This window comes from Mus caroli, unplaced genomic scaffold (assembly GCF_978045245.1).
Source record: "Mus caroli unplaced genomic scaffold, Mus_caroli_1 scaffold_6, whole genome shotgun sequence".
Taxonomy (NCBI): domain Eukaryota; kingdom Metazoa; phylum Chordata; class Mammalia; order Rodentia; family Muridae; genus Mus; species Mus caroli.
In genome coordinates this window covers 128967075-128994363 of record NW_028227261.1, presented here as the reverse complement: position 1 = coordinate 128994363, position 27289 = coordinate 128967075, and the positions used below count along the sequence as shown (strand labels likewise).

General features: G+C 36.3%; 1 protein-coding gene across 2 annotated transcripts in view; it reads right to left on the bottom strand.

The window, feature by feature from the left end:
• Window positions 1–6630: 6630 nt before the first annotated feature.
• Window positions 6631–27289, bottom strand: part of Fut9 (fucosyltransferase 9) — a 173633-nt gene continuing 152974 nt past the window's right edge. For both annotated transcript variants that reach the window (XM_085839450.1, XM_021161307.3), the window contains one exon: window positions 6631–9592. In XM_085839450.1, coding sequence (XP_085695576.1) covers window positions 8505–9592 — 1088 coding nt within the window. In that variant the 3' untranslated portion in view covers window positions 6631–8504. The remainder of the gene's footprint in view (window positions 9593–27289) is intronic.

The window sequence follows — 27289 nt, the reverse complement described above, 5'->3', positions numbered from 1 at the left end:
ATGACTAATTAGTGTGCTTACAATAACCCTGTTAAATCTGCATCATAACAACACACCCAGGGAAAGTTAATGCTATTAAACAACTCTTACAATGCAATGAAACACTTATAAGAAGTAACATGAACCTATGAACTGTACATTTGGCATTAGATTTCAGAGTATTTTAGTTTGCCTGAACATCATAATATCATAGTGCAAATTACAATACTAAAATATTTGATTGCTCTCAAAGTAGTTTTATGAATTACTGATCATTACAATTCGCATATTGGAAAAATTGGCACATTTTATTCCAGTGTGATTGCTTTGCCCTCAATTCATTGAGTATAAAATCCTCTATGAAAATTATTTAAACCACTCAGGGCAAGCATTGGCTATGGCCTGTATGGCAGCCTTCAATGGAATCAAGATGGTAGACACATTCTCCATTCTTCCTTTGTGATAGTTCTCTACAACTTTCTTCTTTAGCAGCACTTAAAACAGTATCAAATTTCCCCCTTACCCTTCCCTACCACTCATTGAACAAAGCCCCCTAGAAGAGAACACGGAGGAAAAGTTCAGAATATATGGCAGTCCAACACTTAAACCAGGGTTTTAGATCAATGCTATTATGAAGACTTTCTTAGGTGTATCTACTGTACTGCCTATCACCTTTAGATAACAGATGAGAAATCTGTGGCTCAGAAATGCTAGCAAATTACACTATAGGTGCTGGGAGCTAAACGGATGGACTTTGATTATGAGTCTGTTTCACATTTTCTTGTTTCTTCTTGATGCTTTCTTCTTTCTGAATCTTGGTAAACCTAGGTCTATACTTAGACTTTTAAGCTCTTTATCATTTATCTTTAAAAAGTACTCCTTTATCCCATGCTGGTACACATGCAGAATAAGCCTCATAACTACTGAGAAGATAATTGAATTTTAAAAGCATATTCAATGGGTTTTTTTATTTTTTAGGAGTCTACAAAAATATTAATTTTTTTACATTGTCATATTCTGTAATCCCTGACTCCTATCATACCTGATTTTAAGCGATAGAAAGAAAAAAAGAGGAAAAACATAATCCTAGTCCCTTGGTTATTTTATAAAAAACAAAAAACATGACATTAGAATCTGTGACCAATCATGTTTTCTTATAATGTACATGTCGTCCAGTTTTAGGTAGACAAGTGGATATTCTTGATTTGGATCTCATATTGTCCATTGTTCACATCATATGTGAACCCATATGAGTATACCTTTGCTGATCTCACAGTGATAAGAAAGGCTTCTCTAGGAGTTTCTTAACCATGAGCTGAAGGGAGTTATTGAGACCAGTTTGAGATGAGGGATGCATTGTAACCAGCTCCTATTTCTTACATAATTAGTAGTACTAGGTCTTGGATGTTAACTGAGATTTTGCAAACCATTTTTCCAAGTCTGATTGTCTAGCTGCTATACCCTCATTAATCGAAGGGAATGGTGGCCTGTGTAGAAACATTAACATATTTCTACCAGTTTACATCGTATAGAAATCACCTGTAAAACTTTCTTCCAGTAGAATTTGTATGTTTTTTGCAATGAAACTCCAAGTCTATTATTTCATGTCCTTTACATGTTCAAATAATTTAAAAACATTTGGTTGTCTGAGAATTCAGTAAACCAATTCAATTTTTGAAGTATTTTGATGTTATAATGAAAATATGACATTTCTAGCATTTTTTAAAGAAACATAATTTAAAATAATTAATATGCTATTTTAATTACTATCCTCTTTTACATGTGGAAATTTTCCTTAAATATTTTTTTGGGGGCCATTCAACTAAAAAATTATAAGTATGCAGTTGAGATTGTTCATGCCAAAATCTTATGTATCATAGAATTTGTCGAGTCTTAATCACAGCCTCCTAAACTTATTTTCATTGCTCGATTTCTGCATCACTGAACAATTTAATTTCTGTTTAATGAGTTTATATCTTCACATTTTTGAACTCTTCCTTTTTTTTTTATTAAATCTTAAGGAAAGGTAAAGGGAGACTCTATTTTCTTGTAATCTACCCTCAGCTGCTTCTGTGCCTAAGCCAACAGTTGACATGAAATATTTAGTCAAGTTGATGGATATTTCTAAGGGCAATTTTCTCACCAGAAAATGATCTCTGAGAATCTTTCTGTGATTCTGTCCATGGACTTCAGCTGTATGAGCGGCTAGCAAGCTAAATTAATATTAATTTACTGATTTCTCATAACAGTGAAGATTAGGTCTGTTTATTTTAGGAAATGCTCTATGTGGTTAGTGAGATCATCAGTGCCACCACCCCCACTTGCCTCCCAGTACTTTCTAATTTCAGTAGATGTTACCGCATGCTTCATCACTAGGTTTGTGTAAATCCCTTCTATCGAGGAGTAGCCGTTCTGATTTCAGTGATGTCAATGCAACCTTCCACACTATGTTTGTTTCTCTTCTATTGAATATTCACCCTTTGACTTGTTTAAATTTTCAGCAATTCTTACGAGCTGAGCTGCCAGCCTAATAGCAATAGATGTTAGAGCTGAAATTTTTATGTATTCTAGATTTCTCTTATTCTCTCTTTTTTTTTTTACAACCAAAGGCATATATCTCAGTGGTAGAACATCACAGAATACACATACATATAGTTGTCTAATGTTTTAGAGATTAATTCATTTGTTTTCAAAATAGGCTACTCCTACTGTACACATACAAATCATGATAACAACAGAGATGAGATCAGGCACAGAGAGTCAGCTAGTGAGTGAATAGCTCACATTTAATATTGAATTCATGATTGTGGATAATCCAAAGTGTTATAACATGTTGCCATATCCTACCTATCAATAAGCTTCTGAGACTCGGGAAAGAAATTGATCAAATATGTACAATTTTGATGGCTGCAAGAGATCCTAATAATTGCCTACCTTTGTTTTTGTACTTAAAACTGAAAAAAAATGTGCATTTAAAAGTCTAAGAAAGATTGTGAAAAATAATTTTCAGGAAATGATAGTTTGCCCTAAATCATAGCTGAAGAGCAGCACCACTGTACAAGACATAACGAAGATTGAACATCTTGGGCTTTGAAATATAGTAACACCTACCAATATATTTAAGGAGATCCCAAGTGAGCTAAGTAAAGGCAATATCTCATGCCTGTATTGTTTCAGTATAGAATTACTTCTATTTAATAGACAGGACCCAGACTTCCAAAACTAGCAACATGTTTGAATTGTCTATGGACTCATTAAAAATACAGACCTAGGTCATCCTATGTATTATGACAATCTTTCAAATGATGTAAATAATTCTTATGCCACTGATCTAGCAATTTCTCAAAGCAGATGTGAGTCAGAGAACCTCTGAGAGGCATAGGATTACTTTGTAGTAATACCATGGTTTCTGTCTTCTTCCTTTATTGTTTTGTTTTGTTTTGTTTTGTTTTGTTTTGTTTGTTTGTTTGTTTGTTTTTGCTTTTCTTGTTTGTTTGTTTTTTGTGGTTTTGTTTTGTTTTGTTTTCTTAAGTAAAAAGGTTCTAATTAAATGGAAAATGGACCAGGTGTCAGTATTATTAATAAGTAGCTCTGCAAACTCTAGATTACATGGCTTAGGAACAGTGCCTTGAGTAATGCTTTAAAACATTAGTGGTATGGAATTTACTTTTAAATGAAAATATATCCAAAGTATGTTAAATGAATGAAAGTAAATTAGCCTCGAGTCAAAAGAATAAGTTTTCTAAATATAGTCAATCCTATATACTCAAACTCTATATTCCTGTTGATGAAGGAACTCAATATGCTTCCACTGAATTCCTGAGTATAATCAATAAATAATTTTAGATTATTATATTAAGAATACATATAGTATAAAAAATGTGAATTGTTTTAGAATAGGGTTCAATATATGGTTGTTTTCTGTAGATAACTAATTGTAAGAAACTGTATATTGCAGAAGACCTAAGAGGAAGAAAAATATAAAGGAGAAAGATTAGTTAATTGAGCACTTACTATATTGTAAGTTTCAGTAAAGAACCTGTTCTCTATTAGTCTAGAGAAAAGAAAGGGAATTTTATTTGGAGCACTAACTTTCAAAAATAATTTTGGATAGGCAAGGGAACTCAAATATATGCACATATCAATTTAGGCCTCATATTATAAAGCAGTTGTGCTGAAGGAATTCTTACTAACAAGGTCATCCAGAGAGGTCAAGTGAGTTTCTCAAGGCTTCAATTTTTTGCAATGATAGTCTAGGGTAGACTTACTCATATTTCTAGTTCAACAATGTGTCTACCATTTAGACTCTATTAACTGCTTATGACTATGGATGGACTGAATATTAATTACACAGGACCATACTTTGGATAGTAGCAGAGCTTACCCATTTTCACAGTGCCATAAAGACTCCAGAGGAGAGATGCCCACAGCAAAAATCACTTGATTGACTGATGTTTGCAGTATGTTCACTATACAACAAATCCAATTGGCAAGAATGAAGGGTAAATCTGTTTCTCTCCCCACAGTTTGGTAATACACATTTGCCTATCATGATGCTTCATTTTCAATTCTCTTCACGTCCTGATTTCATTTTTATTAGGTTAACAGTTGGTGAATGGTTAATATTAAAATAGAATTCTAAGAAGTTTCAAATCTAGTTTAATCTTTCATAATATTTATTTCTTTTGTTTTTTTTTAAACATATGATAAGAAGGACTTAACCTGTCTGTTCTCTGAATCTAGAAGCAATTTGAACAGAAAAGATTATCCCCATTTCAAATGAAGAAGCTGTTATTTTGACTACATTAAAAGTATCTATCATGTCCACTAATTTCATTGATGTAATTATTTACCAGGCAACCATTAATAACCCCTCCTGTATGAATAAATGCTTATCTTTTAGCTTCTGAAATCTCTTATATCTAGACCTTGATTGCAATTTTTAACAAACCTCCTTCTCTTGAGATTTGAGTTGAGGGGAGCTGACATCATAAAGCATGAAACAAAAATGTGGAGAACTAAAATGTTTTGAAACATTAACTCACAAAACACTTTTTTGGTGAGTAACAGCCATGAAGTCTACTCTGAAAAAAGTTCAGTAAAAAAGAAATTCTGAGTAGCTTATTACCTGTTTTTATTCATTCTTTATTTAATCTCCAATTAAAGACAAAAGTTTAAAGACTGAGCGAATAATTCCTTAAGTATTCTGTCCATTTTTACCTCAAGAGTTCTGGTTCAAGCTTTGTACACTCTAGGACTGAGCTTTTCACAGTAAACAGGAATCTTGTAAGCTGATGCCGGTTTCCCACTGAGAGTATTTTTATACTTTCTACTTCATCAGGTAGTGGCTGTCCTAAAATATATGGCTATCAAGATCTTTGCTCTCTAAAATACAATACAGCTAAATAGATAAGTCAGTATATTTCTCTTAAGTAAGGCTTAAAATGTATTCCTATTAATAAGGCCTGAACTAAATAGCAATTAAATACTGAGAGCACTGGTGATAAGGACTTTCTGCACTTTTAGGTGACAACTTGTTCATGACCTGTTTAGAGCCATCTTTGACCTCTAGGCATATTATCTGCTTTTATTATACCAGCAGCAAGCCAATTTGGTTGAATCAATCTATCTTTCATAAGAGATATGCTTACAGAAAGTATGAGCCACAGGATTTATTAACAGAGCAGCCAATAGCATATCTTGTCAGTGGTACATTTTTTCACTCACACATAGTGAAGCTCATTCCTTCTGCTAAAGTTCAACAGCTAAAACAATAATATCAGAAAGAGTGTCAGCATCTCAAATTCTGTTCAATATATTTCCAAAGGCTAAAGTCCTCCCAGAACACACCATCCTACAGGGACTAAATAATGCCAGGTGATATTCACATTTATAGGAATTGAGATATATTTGTACAATAAGGTATGGATAGGGCAGAGAGAAATGAGAGTCATAGCAATTGGATCCTTAAATTCTAATTTCTATTATCACTACATGTGGGGTTGACATGCCTGTCTCTCAACATATCAGGAATAAACATGTCATAAATAAATAACAAGTTAGTTTACAGAAAGGAAAAAGAGGTTGACTTATGAATATTGTTGTATATTCTAGTTAAAAAGCTAGCTGTAACTATGGACTTAAAGTTCAGACTTTCTGTGGCTTGGCATCAGGTTCTAAATATGTAGATGCACTTGTGAAATACTTGATACCTTGGCTTGGCTAACACTATTGGCATTTAATTGTACTTCCAGTCCAAGAATGAGCTCAAATTCATAGCCAACAAAAGAGGCAACTGTGTTCAGGTCTCTTAGCATCCAATATAGCAATGGTAGATGAAAGCAACATCGAATGCTTTCCAGCTTTCACTGAGAGCATACTCTAAATTTAGCAATGCATGCTTAGCTCTCTACCATTTTTGGATCAAAAAAATCACAAGTAAATGCATGAATTTGACTTTAAGCAAATAAATATATGATTAGAGCCTTTAGGAGAGTATCTATGTATATGTAAGATTTCTTGGTATACATGTAAAAATGATGTGTGGAAAAAAGATAATCTAGAGAAAAATCTATGTTGGATCATGAGTAGACAAAGCTTGCCATTCTAACACATATTGAGCAGGTAAACAATGGGGTAAATTTACTAGTATTGTTTAGTTGTTGTTTTTTTTTTTTTTTTTTTTTTTTTTTTTTTTTTTTTTACTAAGTCTCCATTGTCACCCTGCAGTGACAACACATTTTCATCTTTACCTCTGTGGCAGTTGGGGATCGACCATATCACCATGTCTTTAAACCATGTCTGTGTAACCATGTCTTTAAAAAATAAATATGGGATCATACTCTTTTAATACTCGTTTAATTCTGTGGTCTTTCTTTGCTCAAATGTTTCCCATGCTAAGGGAGCTTATGTCTGATCGAGCACATACTTCCTGCTTTCAAACTGAAATGAATCTTCTCTATAGATGAGGAGAATTAGCCTGAGTTTGGTTAATTGCAATACATAATAGAGAAATATAAAGAGCCACAAAAGATCCAAATAGATGTCATCAGAACATTATTTTTTTTCTGTAGGTTTTGAACAGAATAGGACACAGGCTTTAGAAACCCTTTAAAGAAAAATTTTCTGTAAGAGTCTTCAGAATCACATTTTTTTCCTAATCTATTGTATTTGCATATGCCCAGTTATCTCTTCTGCACTTACAGAAGAGAATTTTGCAGGCAGATGAAAGTTCCTAGATAACATGCTCCCAAATTCAGTGCAATAAATTTACATTGGTTGTGTAAAGCCCTGAATATATTAACAACATATTCTATGTATGGATATTATTTTAAATGGTATAAAATGATGAATTTTAATTAATAGCTCTTGGCTAAAACTGTTCCTTTATCAAAAACAAAAATGTACCCATTACTTTTTTAATACTGAAAATTTATTTAGTAAATACATATTGAAATCTTACTCTGGGTCAGCACTGTATTCTTTGTAGGTTCCCACTTTATTGTGTTTTATGACATATCTGACCCATTGGCAAAAATTTTAAACTCTTTTAAATGATCAGATAGATCTTTCAAGTTTTACTTCTATTTATTAACAAATACAGTAAAATAAAACTTAAATATGGATGCGTTGGAAAAAATATTTCAAATGAATGAAGTAACTAGTGTTCTATAAATGATATAATTTATACATTTATTTGTATTTGAAGATTTCATTTTTTATTGTTATAAGAGGGAATTATTTATTTTTAAAATAGTGATTATCTTCATGATTTGAAAGGGAACTATGAAAAGATTCTCTTAGGTATTATTAGGGACTAAACCCACAAAACAAACAAACAAATCTTCCTAAAACTATATAAATTGTTCGTCTGAAAATTCTTGTTTTCTTTAACTTAAAATATTGAGAATCTACATTTGCAAAACAACTTAATAAAAATGAATGTGAAGTCTAATAACATTTCTGCTTCATATCTTTCTTATTTGCTACATCAATTAGCCCCCCTTCACAAATGTGGTACAAGTAAAAACTATACCAGTTGTCAGTAGTGTTCAACTTTGAAGTCAAAGAGATTAAAAATTAAGTGATTCAATAATTCTTCTTTGTTAGCATTATACAAGCTAGAATCTATACTTTATAATACTTGGCAAAAAGTCTCTCATATTTTAGGATATGTATTTATATTTCCCAAATAGATTAAAGATCTGATTGATGTAGAAACAAGTAAATCATAAATTTACTTTACAGTCAACTATAAAATGTAAAAACAGAATGTTTACAAATGAGAGTGACGAATAAATTATTTCCAGTGCTTATTATCACATATATACAGGATAATTTAAAACCAAATTGAGTGATTGCTAATTCTGATCTCTTAAAAATTTCACCAAAATATACATGGTCCTCAAGGGAGGGCAGGAAAAATTAAAAATTAAACTGTGCCCCAAATGCAGCGTGTTTCTTCTTATCCTGAAAACTTGAATGATGTCTCACTAATCTTTTTCATTGTGACAATGATGGACACTTTAATTCCAAAACCATTTCTCTAAATTACCAACAGACTTATATTCTTGATGCCTTTTTACATGGTCGCATGCCAGGCATGCATGTGATTCCCAAAACCGTGGTAGGTTTACAGTAAAATCCTTTCTCCAGTTAAAGTAACTAAGGTACAACTTATTGTTTTTGTCAACTTCTTTCAGATATTTTGCTAACTCACTGGGAGAGTTAAAATCTTCCACATGAATGAATGAATCAGCTGGAATATAATTCTCATAGTTTTCCCTATTTGGACCCAGGACAACAGGTACTGAACCAGCCAAAAATGCATTGTAGAGCTTTTCTGTGATATAATCTTTGTGAATTGAGTTTTCAAAAGAAAGATAAAATTTACAAGTAGATATGGTGGGAATCAGATTTTTATCATTCACGTATTCTCCGAATGCTTGGCCATAGGTGTGGATTTCAATACTCTTGCTGAGCTCGTTGTAATACTTGACCCTGGCATGCTCAGGGTTCCAGTTACTCACAACCCAGCACACCAACTTCTCCTTGCTTGGCACTTCAAACACAAAGGGATTTGTGCTCACCGTCAAGAAGCCGTAAGGCACTTGGATATCTGAATCACGGCGATAAGTTAGAGTCAGGTTGAACAAGTGTTCAATGCCACTCTTCTGGGGGGTGTGAGTGGGTGACTCTAAATTCATCCAAATCCATTTCTGAAAGGGTGGCCTGGCCTGCTGAGGTAAGTTAGTCAGGTCCCAGCTGATGTCTCTATGGTGTATCAGGACCGCATGGGATTTGTTGTACAATGAGCGGTCTGTTGTGAGATGGCACCCTTGGATATTGAACATTGCTTGGCAGGATGTAAGGTCAAAGGTCTGCCCAAATGGCCATACCCAAACCAGAATGGTAGTTTCATTAAAATAATCAGTTTTTGTGGAGAAGAAATTTTTCATTTTCAGCACAGAACTTGCAGACTCCATTGGACTGAAGACCCAGCTGTTGGTGGGCTTGATATAAATGAGCAGACATGCCATGAAGCAGCCCAGGATGATGCAGACAATTAGAAATGGGCGAAGAATGCCTTTGGATGTTGATGTCATAATTTTTCCTGGGGAAGAGAGAAAAATAAAAGAAGGTAAGTTTAGAAACAAAAGAGGAAATTATAACTACAATGTAAGAGAAATAGTAAGACTATTTTAATCATGAAACCAACTGTAATTCCCTTTCAGTTTTAAAAGTTTCCTTTTTAAGAAACAGAGATGTCATGAAGTTGAGTGGATGGACAGAGGAATTTAGGAGAAACTAGAGGGTGGAAAAAGATATGGTAAAATATTCTGTTTGAAATTCTCAAGGAATGAATAAAAAATTTTAAAAGCCTGTAGCATAATCTGACCAACAGAGAAACATTAATAAAATGTTAGTATTTTTAAAAAGTTAATATTTGTTTCTGGGAAAACATTTATTTTTATGATTTATATTTAAATGCATCAAGATAGTCCTGTGAGAAAAATATAGCCTTTGACTTGATGCCTCCCTTTTATAAATAACCTCATTAATAAAGATCCTGCTGTATTTATTAATTTATACATTTCACATTTATCTGAAAATTTTGTTTCACTAACCTGGTAGTGAACTCAGTAGTTAGCAATATTTAATAATCAAGCACATTGTTGGTATTAGAAGCAACTCTACCTTATTAGGGATTAGAGCATTAAGCTTAATTTTCAGAATTAAATATAGCTGATATCCTTAAGTTAAAGATATAAGTCATGGAGAATGGTAATCCATTGTATTTTAATAGTTTATGGCTAAAGCTCCACTGAGAAGCTGACTGAAATAGATGCAGAGGCCTAAAGCTAAGCTCAGGAGTCTTACAGAAATATGGGGAAGATTTGAGGGCCATGGAGGGGATAGGATCTCCATAGGAAGACCAGCAGAGTCAACTAACCTGGACCCTTGGGGACTTCCAGAGATTGAACCATCAACGAAAAAGCAAACACAGGCTGGAACCAAGGCTTCCCACATATATGTAGTAAATGTGCACCTCGATCTTCATGTGGGTCCCCCAACAACGGGAGCAATGGCTGCCCCTAGAGCTGTTGCCTGTCTGTGGACCCTGCTTCCTTACCTAGGCTGCCTTGTATGGCCTCAGTGGGAGAGGATGTGTCTAGCTTTTCAGAGCATTGATGTGGCAGGGCAGGATAAGGGGTAGAGGACTCCATCTTCTCATAGGAGAATGGGAGGAGGTGTGCAGGACGGTTTGTGTGTGTGTGTGGGGGGGGGGGGGACTGGGAGGAAGGGCCCAGTAATTGGGATGTAAAGTGAATAAATAAATAAATTGAAAGAGAAAACACACATATATTATTTCTAAGAATTATTTATTCAACCTTAGACTACAGAGAAAGTTGGGAAGTAATTATAAAGAATGTCTTGTCTGGCGTGGTCGTGCACACCTTTAATCCCAGCACTTGGGAGGCAGAGGCAGGCGGATTTCTGAGTTGGAGGCCAACCTGGTCTATAGAGTGAGTTCCAGGACAGCTAGAGAGCTACACAGAGAAACCTTGTCTCAAAAAACAAAACAAAACAAAACAAAACAAAAAAGAATGTCTTAATATTTATAATAAAGTGATATTGCAAATACTACTTGTCAAAGTTTATAGTATGTGGACAAACAACAGTACTTAAAAGAAGCTTAGAGGTACAGTTTCCAGGAAGTTAATTATTTGAATAACCCAAGAAGACTATCAATGAACAATGAACAAAGCTAAAGGAAAAAAAAAGAAGCAAATAAACAAAACAACAAAAACAACAAAGAAAATAGAAGTAGAATAGACAAAGTCATTGAAGTTGAGAGCTTAAATTTGAGTTGATTAGAATATCCCAATGTCTACTTATATCAATAAAACAGTCAAGATAGAAAATAAATCTAGGTTAATAACAGAAGTATAAATAATGACTAACTTAATGTATATTAAAATTAGGAATGCCCAGTGAGTATTTATAAAGAAATATAAAAAATCTTGATAAAATAAGCGATTGTGGTTTGAGTGAGTTGAGAAAAGCGCATTGACCTATGGGAGGTGGAGTGGGGACCCATCAATAATGGGATTTTTTAAAGAAATGGAATTCAAGAAAAACGTTTGAGAGCAAACATTAGGCTTAGAGAGGACTGAAGTACTCAAATTAGTAATTCAATAAATGCGGATTGTTATGACACTTTTAAAAATGGAATCATTTTACAAAACAGAAAATTAAGGATAAGTTGTTAAATCAGTATATGAAGCCAACTATAATCTTGTTAACAATATATTAGAGAAGATATTTTAAAAGGCCAGTTTTACTTAAAGTTACAGACAAAATTTACCAAAGATAGCAAAAATAGATTTGTAAAAATATCAGAATGACAATCCAGAATACATTGAAGGAAGTTTAGTTACATGGACTCCTGTAGATAACCATGAAGTCAGAACACATTTAACAGTTTGAAGAAATTCTGATGAGAGTCATGCTAAACTATGCTAAGGTGCTTTCCTGTGATATACCAATCAGGCTGTATATGACCAGGTCACAGTGATAGCAGCCAGCACGCAATAACTACTATTTCTGCCAATCCTAAGAGAGCGGCTGTGGAGAATGCCATCTGTCACCCCTTCTTCAGAGATGAGCAAATGGGGACAGAGACACATCCAACGAGCAACAAGCTTAGTCACTGACCTGCGCTCTACAGTTAACACCAAGCAAATGATACATTCACAATCCGTTCATATTTTTATATTGGGTTTCATTGTCTTGATTTCTCTGGCATCTATCCCTTTTAAGTGAGAGCTATTTATTACCATTTTAAATGTAGATCAGGCTCTCCCATCAAACAATAGCTCACACTTACATTGTTCTTATTATTGCCAAATACTGATCTGAGAGCTTTTACTCACTCATACACATGAGCACATCAATTACCTCATATTACCATTTTACTAAAGAAAAAAGTAACTGAGGCACAAAATGGCTAATATGCAGCTTGCCCAAGTTTAGTCACCCAGGAAGTTGCAGCATGTACGTTCTCCTGCAGGTTGTTGGCTTCATGGTATGAACATGTGATGACTTTGTTCTATGATGTACTATTATGCTCCCTGCAGGCAGAATTTGCAAATAGGATAGTGATATTTTCTTTCTTCACTGACATACCATTATCATCTGGGCAGAACACTTAATAAGTGTTCCATGTGCCCTGTGAATGAATGAGTGAACGACAGAGTTTCTGATGAGTGGAAGGTCCTGTGTCAGTCACTGTAAACAGAAAATATGAACCAAGAGAAACTTTGTGTTTATTTGTTTTATCTATAAGTTTAGCATATGTTCATATAGACAATGGAAACCAATGGAGCTGGTAGAAAATAACTGGGTAAACTGGGTAAAATTGAGCTTAGGAATTTCTTCTGTTTCAAAGTTAGTATACTTGTTTTACCCACTCTTTGCTTGTCTGTTTTCTTTCCCATTCTCTCTCTCTCTCTCTCTCTCTCTCTCTCTCTCTCTCTCTCTCTCTCTCTCTCTCTCCCTCCCTCCCTCCCTCCCTCCCTCCCTCCCTCCCTCCCTCCCTCCCACCTCCCTCCCTTTTGTGTGCTTTAGTTAAATAAAAATAAAAAGGATTTGGTCCTTTGGCAGAAAACAATGCTGCTTCTGCTCTGTGTTCCACTTTCCTGTTTCCTAAGCATTTTGTCTTGTTGATTCTTCTCTTTATATGTTCTACCTCTAATTCTTCACTGCTGCTAGGGTTAATTACTAAACAATGGGGCAGTTATTCATTGACCCCTACCATGCACAGAAATTGTCAGGAATGTTTGCCTCCTAGAGCAAAGTTGACATTTCTTTGACAGGAATTGTTTCACTTATTCCCCAAAACTGAAATTCAGGTGAAAACTCAACATGTTTTGATCTATCAATCACTCCAATCTATTTTTCAAAGCCCCTAAGCCAAGATGCCATATAGCAATGACAACAATGAATGTGTAGAAAAAGGGAAATTGTAGCCATATAGAGTAATCGAAACTTTTCACTTATTCTAAATGGCCTTACAGAGTGTGAAAGATGACAAAGACTTAAGCTTTAAAGAAAAGAACAAAATCCTGGGTAAAAATAATGCTCTCTGGTATGATTTGGTATAGGAAAATATTTTGAAAAACTACTCCTATTTTTCAATACTGCTCTAATGCATGCTTTTAAAAAATGGAAGTAAACTTTAAAATACAAAACACTTAGAATTGTGATTTGCAAATGATAGATTCATGTCCGGATACTTGGGAGAGAAATGAGAAACTAAGGCAAATGGGAAGATTCCTCAGAGACTATTAATTCTACTGTAAGTCTCTGCATCTGTGGTGTTCAGGATATTATTTTAACTAGTATTCATCTCAATTTTAAAATAGAAATAACATTGAGCAAACTATAAGAGAGGACTGAATACTTGGCTAATACTGTGATAAAGCCAGCTACCTGGGTTGTATCTCACCCCTTGGCCACTCTCTAGCCATTTGCTGGCTATTACAGTATATTGTCTCTCTCACATTACATCATGATGTAAAGTTGGAAGACAGAACCAGTCAGATCAATAGAAGATCTTCACTCAATATAGTCTGTTATCACTGTGTAACCATAGTTACTTTACAGTATGTGTGTTAAAACTCTTTATCCTTGGTTAAAAGAATAAAGTTGACGATACCAAATTAAAAAGTCAAGAGTAAATTAGTGAAAAGTTGATGGTATGGCTAAGTTAGAAATAGTTTAAAAATAAAGCAAACCTTTGACTTAATCCTTTTGAAATAAAACTTATAAAGTGTGATAATTATCAATTTGTTGTTATTCTATTAATTTATGATAGCAGATCAGGAATTAGTGTTCTTAGCCAAAACTCCTACAATACTAGGTCTTGTCTGTAGATTACTGTTATCTGTAGTTAACTACCCATACACATAAACTTCTCTAAATTTCAAAATATAGCTCATTAACTATAACATATATATATATATATATATATATATATATATATATATATATATGTGTGTGTGTGTGTGTGTGTGTGTGTGTGTGTGTGTATGTAGAATTTCTAATATGTAAAATTCTGGAATATAATTAGGCTTTCATGGTTTATAGAAACTTCCTTTTTAAGGGACATTATCCTAAATGTTTGTTGGTTTTAATTATGTGGATAAAACTCTTGTCTCCTTCTCCTTTCTCCTGTCATGTCATGTCCTGTCCTGTCCTCTCCTCTCCCCTCCCTTTCCTTTTCCCCTCCCTCCTCCACCTCCCTATGCATTGAATAAAACACACCCTTGTGCATGCTGTGTTCTTCAGCTGGATCCTGGTTCATATTGGACAATTACCTTTGCTGGGAAAACTTGTAGGGACTATAGAAAAAAATCTTTTCTTTCTGCAGACAGTGGTGATCAAGGAGTCAGTTGGACCATGGTGATTTCTGGGTCTGAAGATCACAGTGGGGCTCCTTGGTGAATTCTGGATTAATAGAGTTACTCTGGGTTCATTTTTCTTTGCTATTCTTCTGTTCAAGTGCGATACTATAACCATGTAACAGTTTCACTTGTGTTAGATTAGCTATAACTGTTTTATGACTTGATGTAGACAAACCCAAGGAAAAGTACAAAACAACCTCCACTCCAAATAATCAGAGAAAACAATTTTGTATAAACTAATCTTTACACCAATTCGTTTCTCTTTCCCTCAAGATGCAAAGTGTAGATCTTGAACCCTTCAAAAACATATAATTATCTGGATTAAAACTTTGAAAAGTATAGAATATATACATTCTTAAAACTGGAATAATTATATTACTTTGTATAAATTCCTTTACCAACTCCAGGTGAAGTTTAGGAACTTGTCAGTTTGTAAATGGGAGTTAGTATGTGCATAGTAAGTTCAGAGAACTACTCATTTTCAATATAATCATGATCTGTTAATAGCATCATATTAGTTTGTGGTTACTCAAACTCCAAAGATACAAATTGCCATGTTCCATCTGACTCCTTGATCACCACTGTCTGCAGAAAGGAAAAATTGTGTTTGCTTGTTTTCCTTGCAATTTTCACACTAAGAATACTTAGACATTTTAAAACAAAATACTATTCCTTCATTCTATACCAAAGTGTACTCTGTTTTATACTATACAGCTGTATACATTCTTGACTTCTCTTTCAAGGTCCCCTGAAACTTCAAATGATCTCAAAGCCCTCCCTTTCTCCCGGGCTTTGTTGGCTTCAGTTCCCACAGGTCTCTAAATTTGATGCTGAGCTGCACACCTCTTGTCTTCGGAGAGAAGCCGTTTACTTTTTGGCAAGAAGACACTTGTTCATTTCTGGAATGAACTCAAAATTGTGTCTCTGACCCTTTGTTAAGGATTCTTAAATAAAAAGTCTGGTGTTTCCATGAGTAAACCTCTGTTTTGCTTCCTGGGACTCTGGGGAGTTTTCTACTAATTCCTCTAGTAAGTGCAGGGTCACCTGGTCTCCCCCAATGTCACTGGTCCTTTCGCTGAGTCTTTTTCAGAATGGTTTCCATTGGAGTTCTGTCTGTCTTTAGGCAACCCAGTGAAAGACACTTTTTTTACCCTGCCCCCCTTTCCTTTCCACTTTCAGATGTTTGTTTCTATTAATAAATGTGCTACCAAATGCCGTTTTTCATGCACTATTGACTCTTTTATTTCAGCGCTTTTTATGTTCATTCCCTTTGAATTTTTGTTTTAATTCAGGGATTAACTTCTTTTTCTTTGTGCTTTCATCCGATCTCTCTCTCCTATATCACTAGTTCTTAATCACTGTCTTTATTCACTCTAGAAGCTCTATTTACCAGCTTGAGCTATAGTCACAGCAATCAGATTTGACACAGAGCCCAAGTATAGTCTGGCTCATATTCCCTAGGGGATGCTGTAGACAGGAGAAGGGATTCCTTTATGACTTTTTTCTTTCTTCCTAGAATATGCTTTGTGGTGCCCCTGGAGGCCAGCAGTCTTTCATAACTGGGCTGTCAGTGCCAGCATTCACTATGATTCCTATGATTCTTGCCAGGTCTTAAATCAGAGCATATAGCCCATGAAACACCAGGAAATGTTGCACATACACACACACACAAACACACACAGCTACCTCATTTTACTTTGGTATATTAATATATCTTCTTAGTTTAACTATGAAACTTCCTTACATTCAAATGATAAGACAGAGAAAATAACTTTGACAGTCCTGCATCATTTGGTGGGGGACACCAGTCCCCTACCAAATATCTTCTAGGTATTTGTTGCATCATTTGATTATTCTTCATTTATTTAAGTAAAACACCTGCTCTCTTTCTCTTTTTTTTAATTGGATATTTTATTTATTTACATTTATCCTGTAAGACTCTGGTGAGCCTTAGCTTACCGGGGACTCCCTGAGTGAATGACATAGAGCTGGAAATTGATGCAAAAAGCAAGAGGAATTTATTATTTCAACATGTTGGGGTCACCCTGCACATGGAGAGAGAACGACCAAGCACAGTCTGTCAGGTGAGCCTTTACACAGTACTCAAGGCAGCAGCCGTTAGGCACAATGTGGTTGGCAGAAGAGTGTGACTTTTAAACTGATTGGTCTTTAGGGAATGAGATAGGTGGCCAAGGTCTTGGAATGTGTCTATGAGCTCTGGGCCTCCGCTACCTGCAGGTAGCCGGTTTCAGCCCCTCCTCCCTGTGTCTGAGAAATGTAATTAGCCCCTCCATTCCAGAGGGGCTATGTGCTCTATGACCTTTCTCTTCCAGGAGGGGAGGGGTCCAGTGGAATTTTTAGAGTCATGAGCTAACCTCTTCAATCCCCTTTCCCAGTATCCCATTGCAAACCCCCTATCACATCCCCCATTAACCTGCTTCTATGAGGGTGCTCCCCCACCCTACTACCCACTCCTGCCTCTCTGTCCTGGCATTCCCCTACACTGGAGCATCAAGCCTTCACAGGACCAAAGGCTTCCCCTCTCTTTGATACCAGATTAGGCCCCTTCAGCTCCTTAAGTCCTTCCCCTAACTCCTGCATTGGGGTCCCTGTGCTCAATCCGAAGGATGGTTGGGAGCATCTGCATCTATACTGGCAAAGTCTCTCAGGAGACTGCTGTATCCAGCTTCTGTCAGCAAGCACTTCTTGACACCTGTTCTTTCTTGAGTGGAAAAGTGACATTGCTTCTAAGTCACCTACTTGAAACTCAATTTTTAAAATTTTTCTTTAAATGATATGTAAAAAACATAGAATTATACAGGTAACGGAATACCTACCACAAAACGTTCAATAAATTATGTAATGTTTCAATCAGATAAAACTATTTTGAACATTTACCATTTCTTTATGGTGAAAACCTTCAAAGTCTTTTCTTCTTTGTCAAATATCCAGTTCATAATTGATGTACCTGAATGTATCACCATACTGCTCCCGAACTACATATCTCTACAGTGCATAGTAGCTCTTAGCAACTTCTACATAGTTTGCAGTAACTTCATAGCTGTGAATTCATCTTTCTCCATTTTTCTTACTCCTTCTCCCTTGTATCCCTAGGTAGCCACCCTGTCTTTGTCTCCTTCCTTCTAGGAGGTAGATGTAAGATCATGCATTATCTGTCTTTCTGCTAGTACTTACTATTAACCCTTAGAACTGGTTCACAAATTCATTCACATTTGTAGTCTGTAAGACATGATTCGAATACCAGAAAATTCATCTTTAGCATCTTGGCATTCAGAAAATAACACACCAACGAGAAGCTCAAAATCAACCTTAGAAAGAAAGCTTTTCTCTGACTTCCTGATCCCTTCTCATCTCTTTTAGCACCTTTTATTCTCCCTTCAAAGCAAGCTATAGGGACTACAGTTCTTTTCCCTGGAGATCAGTCATACAAACTGGAAACCCCTTTTTCAAACCAAGCTACACTACACCTCCGAATATTGCTTTAATATTTCTTGCCATTCTATCCTGGAACTGGTGCTGAAAACAATTCTTTGACCTACTCTGTCATTTAGTAGGTCAGAAGATCCTCATTTCAGAAGGGTCATGTTTTATGATGAAGAGGGCATGCTTCAGGGGCTTAGAAGAATCTCAAGGGACTGGCTTTGCAGGGTTGCTGTGTAGTCCAAGTATTAGATCATAACCTCTAGTCCAATCAGGTCTCTGATATAGCCCATTTTTCACAAAATCTATACATAAAAATAGGTTCCTTCTCATGGATTTGTATATCCATGTCTAGGATTCCCTTGATTTATGCAGTCAGCATTGGGCAAGAGATTTTGAACTTCAGTGTTGATCATCTTTCAGGATGTGTGTTTCTATAGAACACTTGGGATACAAAATGTATATTTTCCCAACAAAGCACCAATATATGACATTAGAAACGAGAGTGAGGAAAAGTTATTGTTCAAAGACTCCTGCAGGCAATCTTGGTGAACACAGATGTTCAAGAATTCGTGCAGATAAGTGATACTCCAACCTCTAGACACAGGATACTTTTTGGTTCAGGCTTCTTCATTCTAATGGTGCTTAAGATGAAGTTTAAAGCAGACTTATAAGACATAAACAGGTCCTGATGATGGGGCCCTGTCAGCACCTTTAACCTCATTTTTGCCATTGATGCTTTCTTTGCATGTTTTTGCTCGTCCCTGTGGTACACCAGTTCTCATCTCTGCCTGTGAGATGAGGGTTTCCTCCTTCTACTTTGAGTTACTACTTTGCAGGCTTGGTTTCCCAGTTCTACCTGAAGATTCTTAGAGAAGAGACTTCTAATGATCTTCCCCAACATACTGCAGCCAAACAAACTAATAAGGTCTGCTGGAAGGAGACTCCTTATCCATCAGAGTGCCTAAGTACAAGATGTTTTTTTCTAATTCCTCTTTCACCACATAATGTACTATGGATATGCTATAATGGCATTAATTAATTAACTAATTAATTAATAATAACAGCCCTGGGACTTGAACTTAGGCCTTCGTGGTCTATCACTAAGCTATATCCCGAGTACTCATTTTGCTTTTAAAGACAAGATCTCTTTAGACTGCCCAGGCTAGCTTCAAGATCATTCTCTAGTCCAGGCATTTTGCTTCAGTTTATCAGTTAGCAGGGATTATAAACATGTGACACCAAACCTAATTTTCATCACAAATAGACTTAATAGCTCAATAACATTCCAGTACACATGCTTTTTTATAGTTTTCACTGTTTGATAGGAGCAAGTTCACACATATTTATATTTGGCATTGCTGCCTTGATGACTGAAAGTAGGCTCGTAGGGTAGAGATATACCTATACATGGCTTTCAACTGTATCTTAACATATGAGGTCATATATTTTAAAAGACAATATCATAGTGGCTCAATCCTCAGCTAGCTGCATAAAAAAGTTTTCAGGTATGTTCCCAGATTGTTGCCTTGTTTATCATTTGACTGCCATTAATTTGGGAATTTGTATGTTCACCTTCATCCCTGTTCATATCCTTTTAATATCTGGAGCCAGAGTCTTAAATCCAGCTTTTCACTGAACTGTAGCCTCCTGGCTGCTAGTTTCTAGGTTTCTGCTGCTCTTGCAGAATCTGCCACCTGAGTCAAATGGGTCATTGACAAAGCAGCTTTAACTCTGCTGAGGTGATCGCATTTCTCTCAGACTTTGGATTTCTAATCCAGTTTATAATGGAAAGTAGTGAAACCGTGAGAAACCACTTGCTTCCTCCCACTTCCTCCCTGTACTACTCTGGTTAGCATATTTACTCTTTTTGTGGAGGCAGGTGTTCATTTTTGTTTCACCGGTTTAAGCAGGAAAGTTTGCGTAGGTGCCACACTTTATTACTGTGTATATCTGGGAGGGTGCCGTTAGGGACAAAGGAATGTGTATAATAGGTGGGATGAGTAAATAATGGTCCTCGGTGTGGTTTGGGAACTTGAATAGAGGAAAAAACTAACTTTGCTTTCTGCTTGGCTGTTGACTTGGTGTATGGTCTTCCATGTTCCTGATTCTCAGACCTTTAAAACTATAATGAAATCCACACTACTGGACATTGTCTCTTAGACTTTATGTTTTCCCAAGGCATCTGCTTTGCAGATGGCAGATTGGGAAACTGCTCATCCTTGGAAAAAAATGTGAAACAATGTCTTATGGTCCATTTTTATGTTTGTAGCATCCAATAAAAGTAGTTATATAATAAATATTATTTTGTAAAATGCATGCACGAGAACTCTGCATGGTACAAAACTATAAAAGAAACACTATCATGTAATCAAAAGCTAACTGGTTCTTAGTGGTGTAAGCAGGCCATCTACCTACAGAGTTATCTGCATTCCAGAAAGTATGACCATGATAACATGTATGGGTCTGACTAAACTTTGCAGGCTGATCATTTTTTATAACTTACATAAAACCAATTAGCACCAGTTGTATAGGTCTAACAAGAAGCAGATCACTGTAGATAATGAGAAGCACTTGAACCTCCATGTAAAAGTTGCAGGGAGAAAACAAGGCAGAAGGAACTGGGATACGAAAGAGGAGTCACCAAGAAGTCCAAAGACTAAGAGACATTGTGTGACAAGCAAAACCAAAGAGACATTCCTGGCAAGTAAGTTTAATTAACTTACAGCTGAATAATCTGAAGCAATTCACATATCTTTATTTCTGTGCAGGTGTGAGAATGGGTGTGAGTGGGTGTACAGTGTCACCTGTGTCTTCACCGTGTGGAGGTCAGAAGTCCACATCTTCCTTTTGTATTGTTTTGGTAACATCATATTTCCTGCATTATTGTAACGGATTGCTAAACTGTAAAACTGAGATTAATTTTCACTCAATCACAGGCAGCACTCTGATTTGAGATCAGTCTCTTCCTCCCTCCCTAGCCCTTCCTGTGTGTGTGTGTGTGTGTGTGTGTGTGCGCGCGTGTGTGCGCGTGTGCGTGTCTGTGTCTATGCTTCTCTTTCTCCTTCCTTGTCCTCTTCTTCTTTCTTGTCCCCTTCTCCCTCATTTTGATATATGTGCTTGCTATGTAGGACAGGCTGGCTTGGAATTTGTGATCCTTCTAATGTGGCTTCAAAAATAGGTCAAAAGCATGCACTCCCACACATAGCTTCCTTTGAAAGATTGTGAAGTAATGTGAGGAATTACAGCATTTACTCTTTGATTCCTCCTGACTAAAAAGAAAGTCCAGGAGAACAGAGAGGGATATCTGTGACATGGTCTAATCTACCTGAAAATGAAATAACATATGGAGCTGTAAGCAAATAGACTCACTAATAAGGTCTGTTGGAAGGAGACTCCTTATCCGTGGAGTACTTTGATGCAATTCTTAGTTTAGTGCTGCATTCTGTAAGCAAGACTGAACTCCCACAGATGAAGAAGGTGTGGCTCCGTGGAGGGCCATTCATCTGTGTAACCTGGAAGGATGGATGTTTTGTAACTTCAAAGCTTCCTGTGGGGATTGTGTTTTTCTGGATCAGAGGTTATGTTTACCCTGGCTGTCTTGTGATTTTTGCCTCTTTCTGTTTCCTTTAAATTATTAGTAAAGCTTGATGACAGAACCCAATTTCTGGCTGATCTGAATGAGATATGATACTATGTATCTTTCTTTAAACATAACCAATTGTGGCTCATGGGCAACATGTGACCACAGCTGGCCATGTATGCAGCCCAACACAACAGTCTACACTTCCCAGATGTTATGAGGGGTTTAATGAATATTTGTTTGGGGAGTTAACTTGATGTGCACTTTGAATGTGCAGTTTGTTGATAACAGCAACCTGAAAGTAGTGTCAAAGAGTCAACATTCTTCTGTGTATGTCATATAAATTTTGAAAAGACACACAAAAATTAATTAAGAATTAAGAATCCTTTACTTCTTTTTATTAGTTTTAGTTTGACGTCTTCTTTTTCCAGATTTTAGGGTTGTAGCCTCTGCTTGCTTTCTATTACTTTTCTATTTCTATTACTATTTCTATTAGTCCTATTTACTTTGACTATTTTTTTCTTCATTTGTAGTGAAGATAGTGCCTATCTGTAAAGGTAAGATGAGTTTCTTGTAGGTAAAGATAGGTTTTGTTTTTTAAATTCATTCCATTAGCATGCTTCATGTGCTTGCAGAGTTTGCTATGAACCAAACCCAGATCTTGCAAGAACAGAAAGGACTCCCAACTGCTGAGTCATCTCATCAGCCTCTCTTTGAGGATCACTCTATGTTTTTCTGGATTTTAAATTCTGGTTTTAAAATTTCTGTCAGGAATTCTCCCCCCTCCTGTCCCCCACCTTGTAACTTTCAGTGTCCTCTCTTGGACACCGAGGACCTCTGTATGTTTAGTGTTCTGACTAAAATGCAGCAAGGGGAGTTTTTTTTCTCTTCCCTCCTGTTTGATGTATACCTATGGGTATGTCTCTAATCTGAGGACATATTCTTCTATGATTCCACTGAAGATATGCCATTGATCTGAGAGGTTCTTTGCTTCCATCTATGCCTACACTTTGAAGATTTGGTCTTTTGAGTGCCACAATTCCTGCCTCTTTACTTTGTATGTTTAATTTTCTTTCCTTGAGACATTCAATTCTTCTACTTGATATTGAAGTTCAGCCTTCCCCCTAGATTTCTAGTTTGAGTTACTGAGTTTTCAACACCATATTATTTTAGCTTCAGTCCTCTTTCATCTTTCTCTCCCTTTTGACTTTAGTTCCCTAATTCTGAGCTCTTTGTCATTTCATTCAGCTACATATTTGTCTTTCCTTGGCCCTTGCTCAGGCAGTTATTGCTGCTCCCCTTAAGGCCACTGGGCTTATTGTTTATGTCTTTTTTAACTCCTTGAGCTATTTAATTACATTTATGATTGTTCTTTTAAATTCAGTGTCCTGGCATTTATCGAGGTAGTTTTTATTTGGTAAGAATGGCAGGCTTTTGGGGGGGAGGGGGTAGTGAGGGAGTGCAGATTCTTTTTTAGGCTTTTATACTATTTGTGCTTTTCAAAGGGACCTGAGAATTCCAACTTTTCCCCTTGGCTGTATAACTGAAGTGGGTTTCTGGCCTACCTGAAGCTAGGCTGGGGAAGAAGCAGAGAAAGCCAGTGGGTGAGCTAAGTGTCCAGATATAGCCAGGGAGTACAGCACACCTGTCAAGGACAGACTCCTAGACTTTTCTTGACAGACAAATCTTGTTCTGGAGAAATTAGTACCGATTACTAATTTAACTTCAGGAATTTTTACATACAAGCCCAGAGTAATATACATTTGTAATTTGCTACACAAGCTTTTCTTTTTTATTATTAGTACTGCTAAGATGCCTACATAAAGAGATATATGTAATAGTGCAGGCATTATAATGGTCCTCACTAAGTGCAAGTATAGCATAAATGCTAATATTATTTTTAATATTCATTTTATGTAGTAGGTAGTATTTTCAAGAAATTTTTGTTTCGCAAAGGTCACCTTTCCTTTAGAAAAATCTTGATTGGACCTGATCTCCCATTTCTAATGCACTTAGTGACATTTCTACATGAATTTTATTTTTATATCACTTGAGTGTATTTCTGATAATTATTTATAGTATCATTTTTGAATGTGTACCATTGTTTGTATCTGCTTGTGCGTGGCATTTGTTGAAAGGCAACAGTGACAACCAACACCAGCCCTGTGCTCTGATTTATCCCTAAGCCACTTCTCCTACATCCCATTCTGTATGTTTCTTCTTAAAGGTATGCGTTGCAGTCTTATTTTCTGTCATATACAAGAGGAGTGTATCAACATCACTAGCTGTATTTGTGGATTGGACTTGGAAGAAGTAATTAAGGTTAAATGAGGTTCTAACTATGGAGCATTGATGCAATAGAAAGATTTTTAACGACTCCAATATCAAGTGTTCATTGAACATACAGACAAAGATGTACCTGCTAGACCATTGTATATAAAATGAAATATGCAATAACTAATGCTGTACAGTTCCCAGCAGTAAATATAGACACTAATCAGAGTTACATGTAATACATAGAGCTTAAGAAGTAATGATATTCCATTCTTGAATATAAAATTGTCTTTATAGCAGTAGCAATCTAAAAACATGCACTTCTCTTGAGACTGAATAACAGGAAATTTTACAACCTTTAACCTTGCCACTTAACTATGAAGCAGTAGGTGACCTCTCAGAAAAAGCAAGTGCTACTTGCATCATTACAGTGCCATTGGCCACATGAAAAATCTAATTGGCTCAATTTGAATTTGATTTTGTTTCATCTTTTAGAATAATTACCGGGCAATTATTTTGTCATAAACTGCATGTTCAGTAGGCAAATCTGGCGCCATGAGATTAAAAAACCAATTTCCTCTGATGTGGTTTACTCAGCTTTGACCTCCCACTTATGAAAACAGATCTTTTAAGACGTTTTGAGTAAGTAATTTTCCATTTGTTTTTATTCTCTTAATTTTCAGTGTTCTTAAATTGTTAAATTATAATATTTGATGACTAGATTTGTCGTCTGTTTATTTTAAAAAGGCTCTGTTTATCACATATTGCTTAATAGCCAATGCAGATGGCAATGCACTCAGATAAAAGGTGGAAACAGTGGAGGGGTGAAATGACAGTGTTATTGCTTCCCTTGTGCTCAAGAGGTGAGAACCGCAAAAGCTAGGTGGGAGAAAGAACCAGGGGCTGTGGCCATCTCATAGGCAGTCTTTCTCTATGATGAATTCTAGGATTTTTTTCCTTCACTATAGTCTTTGGGAACTAAGACCCAAAGTGGGCATTCCTTAGTTTTAAATAGTCCCCCACCAAAAATAAAAAATAAAATCAAGGACAATTTTTCAGTCTGGTTCCAGGAAGGGGGACACCACTCAAACTTCCTTTGGGCAGGCAAGATCATGTCTGGCAACTCAATGGCAAATAGCAGTATTAAGCCGACCACCCAGAAATGTTATCTAGTCAGATACCCTTTTAGACCAAATGAATATTTTAGAATTTGATAATAAGAAAAATGCATATATGTGAAATCATTTGCACTGAATTTTAGAGAACTTTGGTGGGGGTTTGGAGTTCCACATAATTCCTCTAGGATATTAAAATAAGGAGGCATAAAACAGAAAGAGTCCCTAGGTCGGCTCTTGCTCCCAGGTCACTTTGCCTATGAGTTCTGACTTCTATTTCCTCAACCCCATTACTCTAGATGCTCTAGATTACACTTGTGTTTGTTTAATTTTTTTTTTTTTTACCACATGGTTCCAAATAAAAGCATGATGGTGGAGAAAAACTCAAGTGTAGATATATTGTTATCATGGTAGCAATCAGGCTGCTGTATTTGGAGATGTATAAATCTTTTGCTACCAAGGGAAACATCGTGGCGTCCACTAATCTTGTCATCCTTTGTCTCCTAGTTCTAAAACTTAATCTCTAGAAGTGAAAGATAAATGTCTTACTTCAATGGCCCTCTTTATGGGTGAGATCTCTTTCTCACTTTCTCTTTGTCTTTGCTTTTTACTTTTGGTTTTATTTTTCCAAGACAATCTTATTTTGTAACTGTTGCTGATGCTAAATTCTTTCTCTAGTCACAACTGGCCTTTTCTCCTTTTGTCTTTACTTTCTTTTTTTTTAATTAGGTATTTTCTCCATTTAAATTTCCAGTGCTATCCCAAAAGTCCCCCATACCCTCCCACACCCACTCCCCTACCCACCCACTCCCACTTTTTGGCCCTGGCATTCCCCTATACCGAGGCATATAAAGTTTGCATGACCAATGGGCCTCTCTTTCCACTGATGCCCGACCAGGCCATCTTCTGATATATATGCAGCTAGAGACACGAGCTCCAGGGGGTACTGGTTAGTTCATATTGTTGTTCCACCTATAGGGTTGCAGACCCCTTTAGCTCCTTGGTTACTTTCTCTAGCTCCTCCATTGGGGGCCCTGTGATCCATCCAATAGATGACTGTGAGCATCCACTTCTGTGTTTGCTAGGCCCCGGCATAAGAGACAGGTATATCAGGGTCCTTTCAGCAAAATCTTGCTAATGTATGCAATGATGTCAGCATTTGGAGGCTGATTATGGGAAATATCCCCGGATATGGCAGTCTGTAGATGGTCCATCCTTTCATCACAGCTCCAAACTTTGTCTCTGTAACTCCTTCCATGGGTGTTTTGTTCCCAATTCTAAGAAGGGACAAAGTGTCCACACTTTGGTCTTTGTTCTTTAGTTTCATGAGTTTCACAAATTGTATCTTATATCTTGGGTATTCTAAATATCTGGGCTAATATCCACTTATCAGTGAGTACATATCATGTGAGTTCTTTTGTGATTGGGCTACCTCACTCAGGATGATGACCTCCAGGTCCATCCATTTGCCTAGGAATTTCATAAATTCATTCTTTTTAATAGCTGAGTAGTATTCCATTGTGTAAATGTACCACATTTTCTGGATCCATTCCTCTGTTGAGGGGCATCTGGGTTCTTTCCAGCTTCTGGCTATTATAAATAAGGCTGCTATGAACATAGTGGAGCATGTGTCCTTCTTACCAGTTGGAACATCTGGATGTATGCCCAGGAGAGGTATTGCGGGATCCTCTGGTAGTACTATGTCCAATTTTCTGCGGAACTGCCAGACTGATTTCCAGAGTGGTTTGTCTTTACTTTCTTAACATACTGCAAATTACATCCATTAACTTTACTCCCTCCCATGTATATGTAGTATATGGAAAATAGCTGGTCACTCCTAAAAAGAGCATCTTTGTGTTTAAAGACAGTTATAAGCAGCACTCAGCTATCCTGTCTTTAATAGCAGCATAAAGTGTCTTGAATACCTG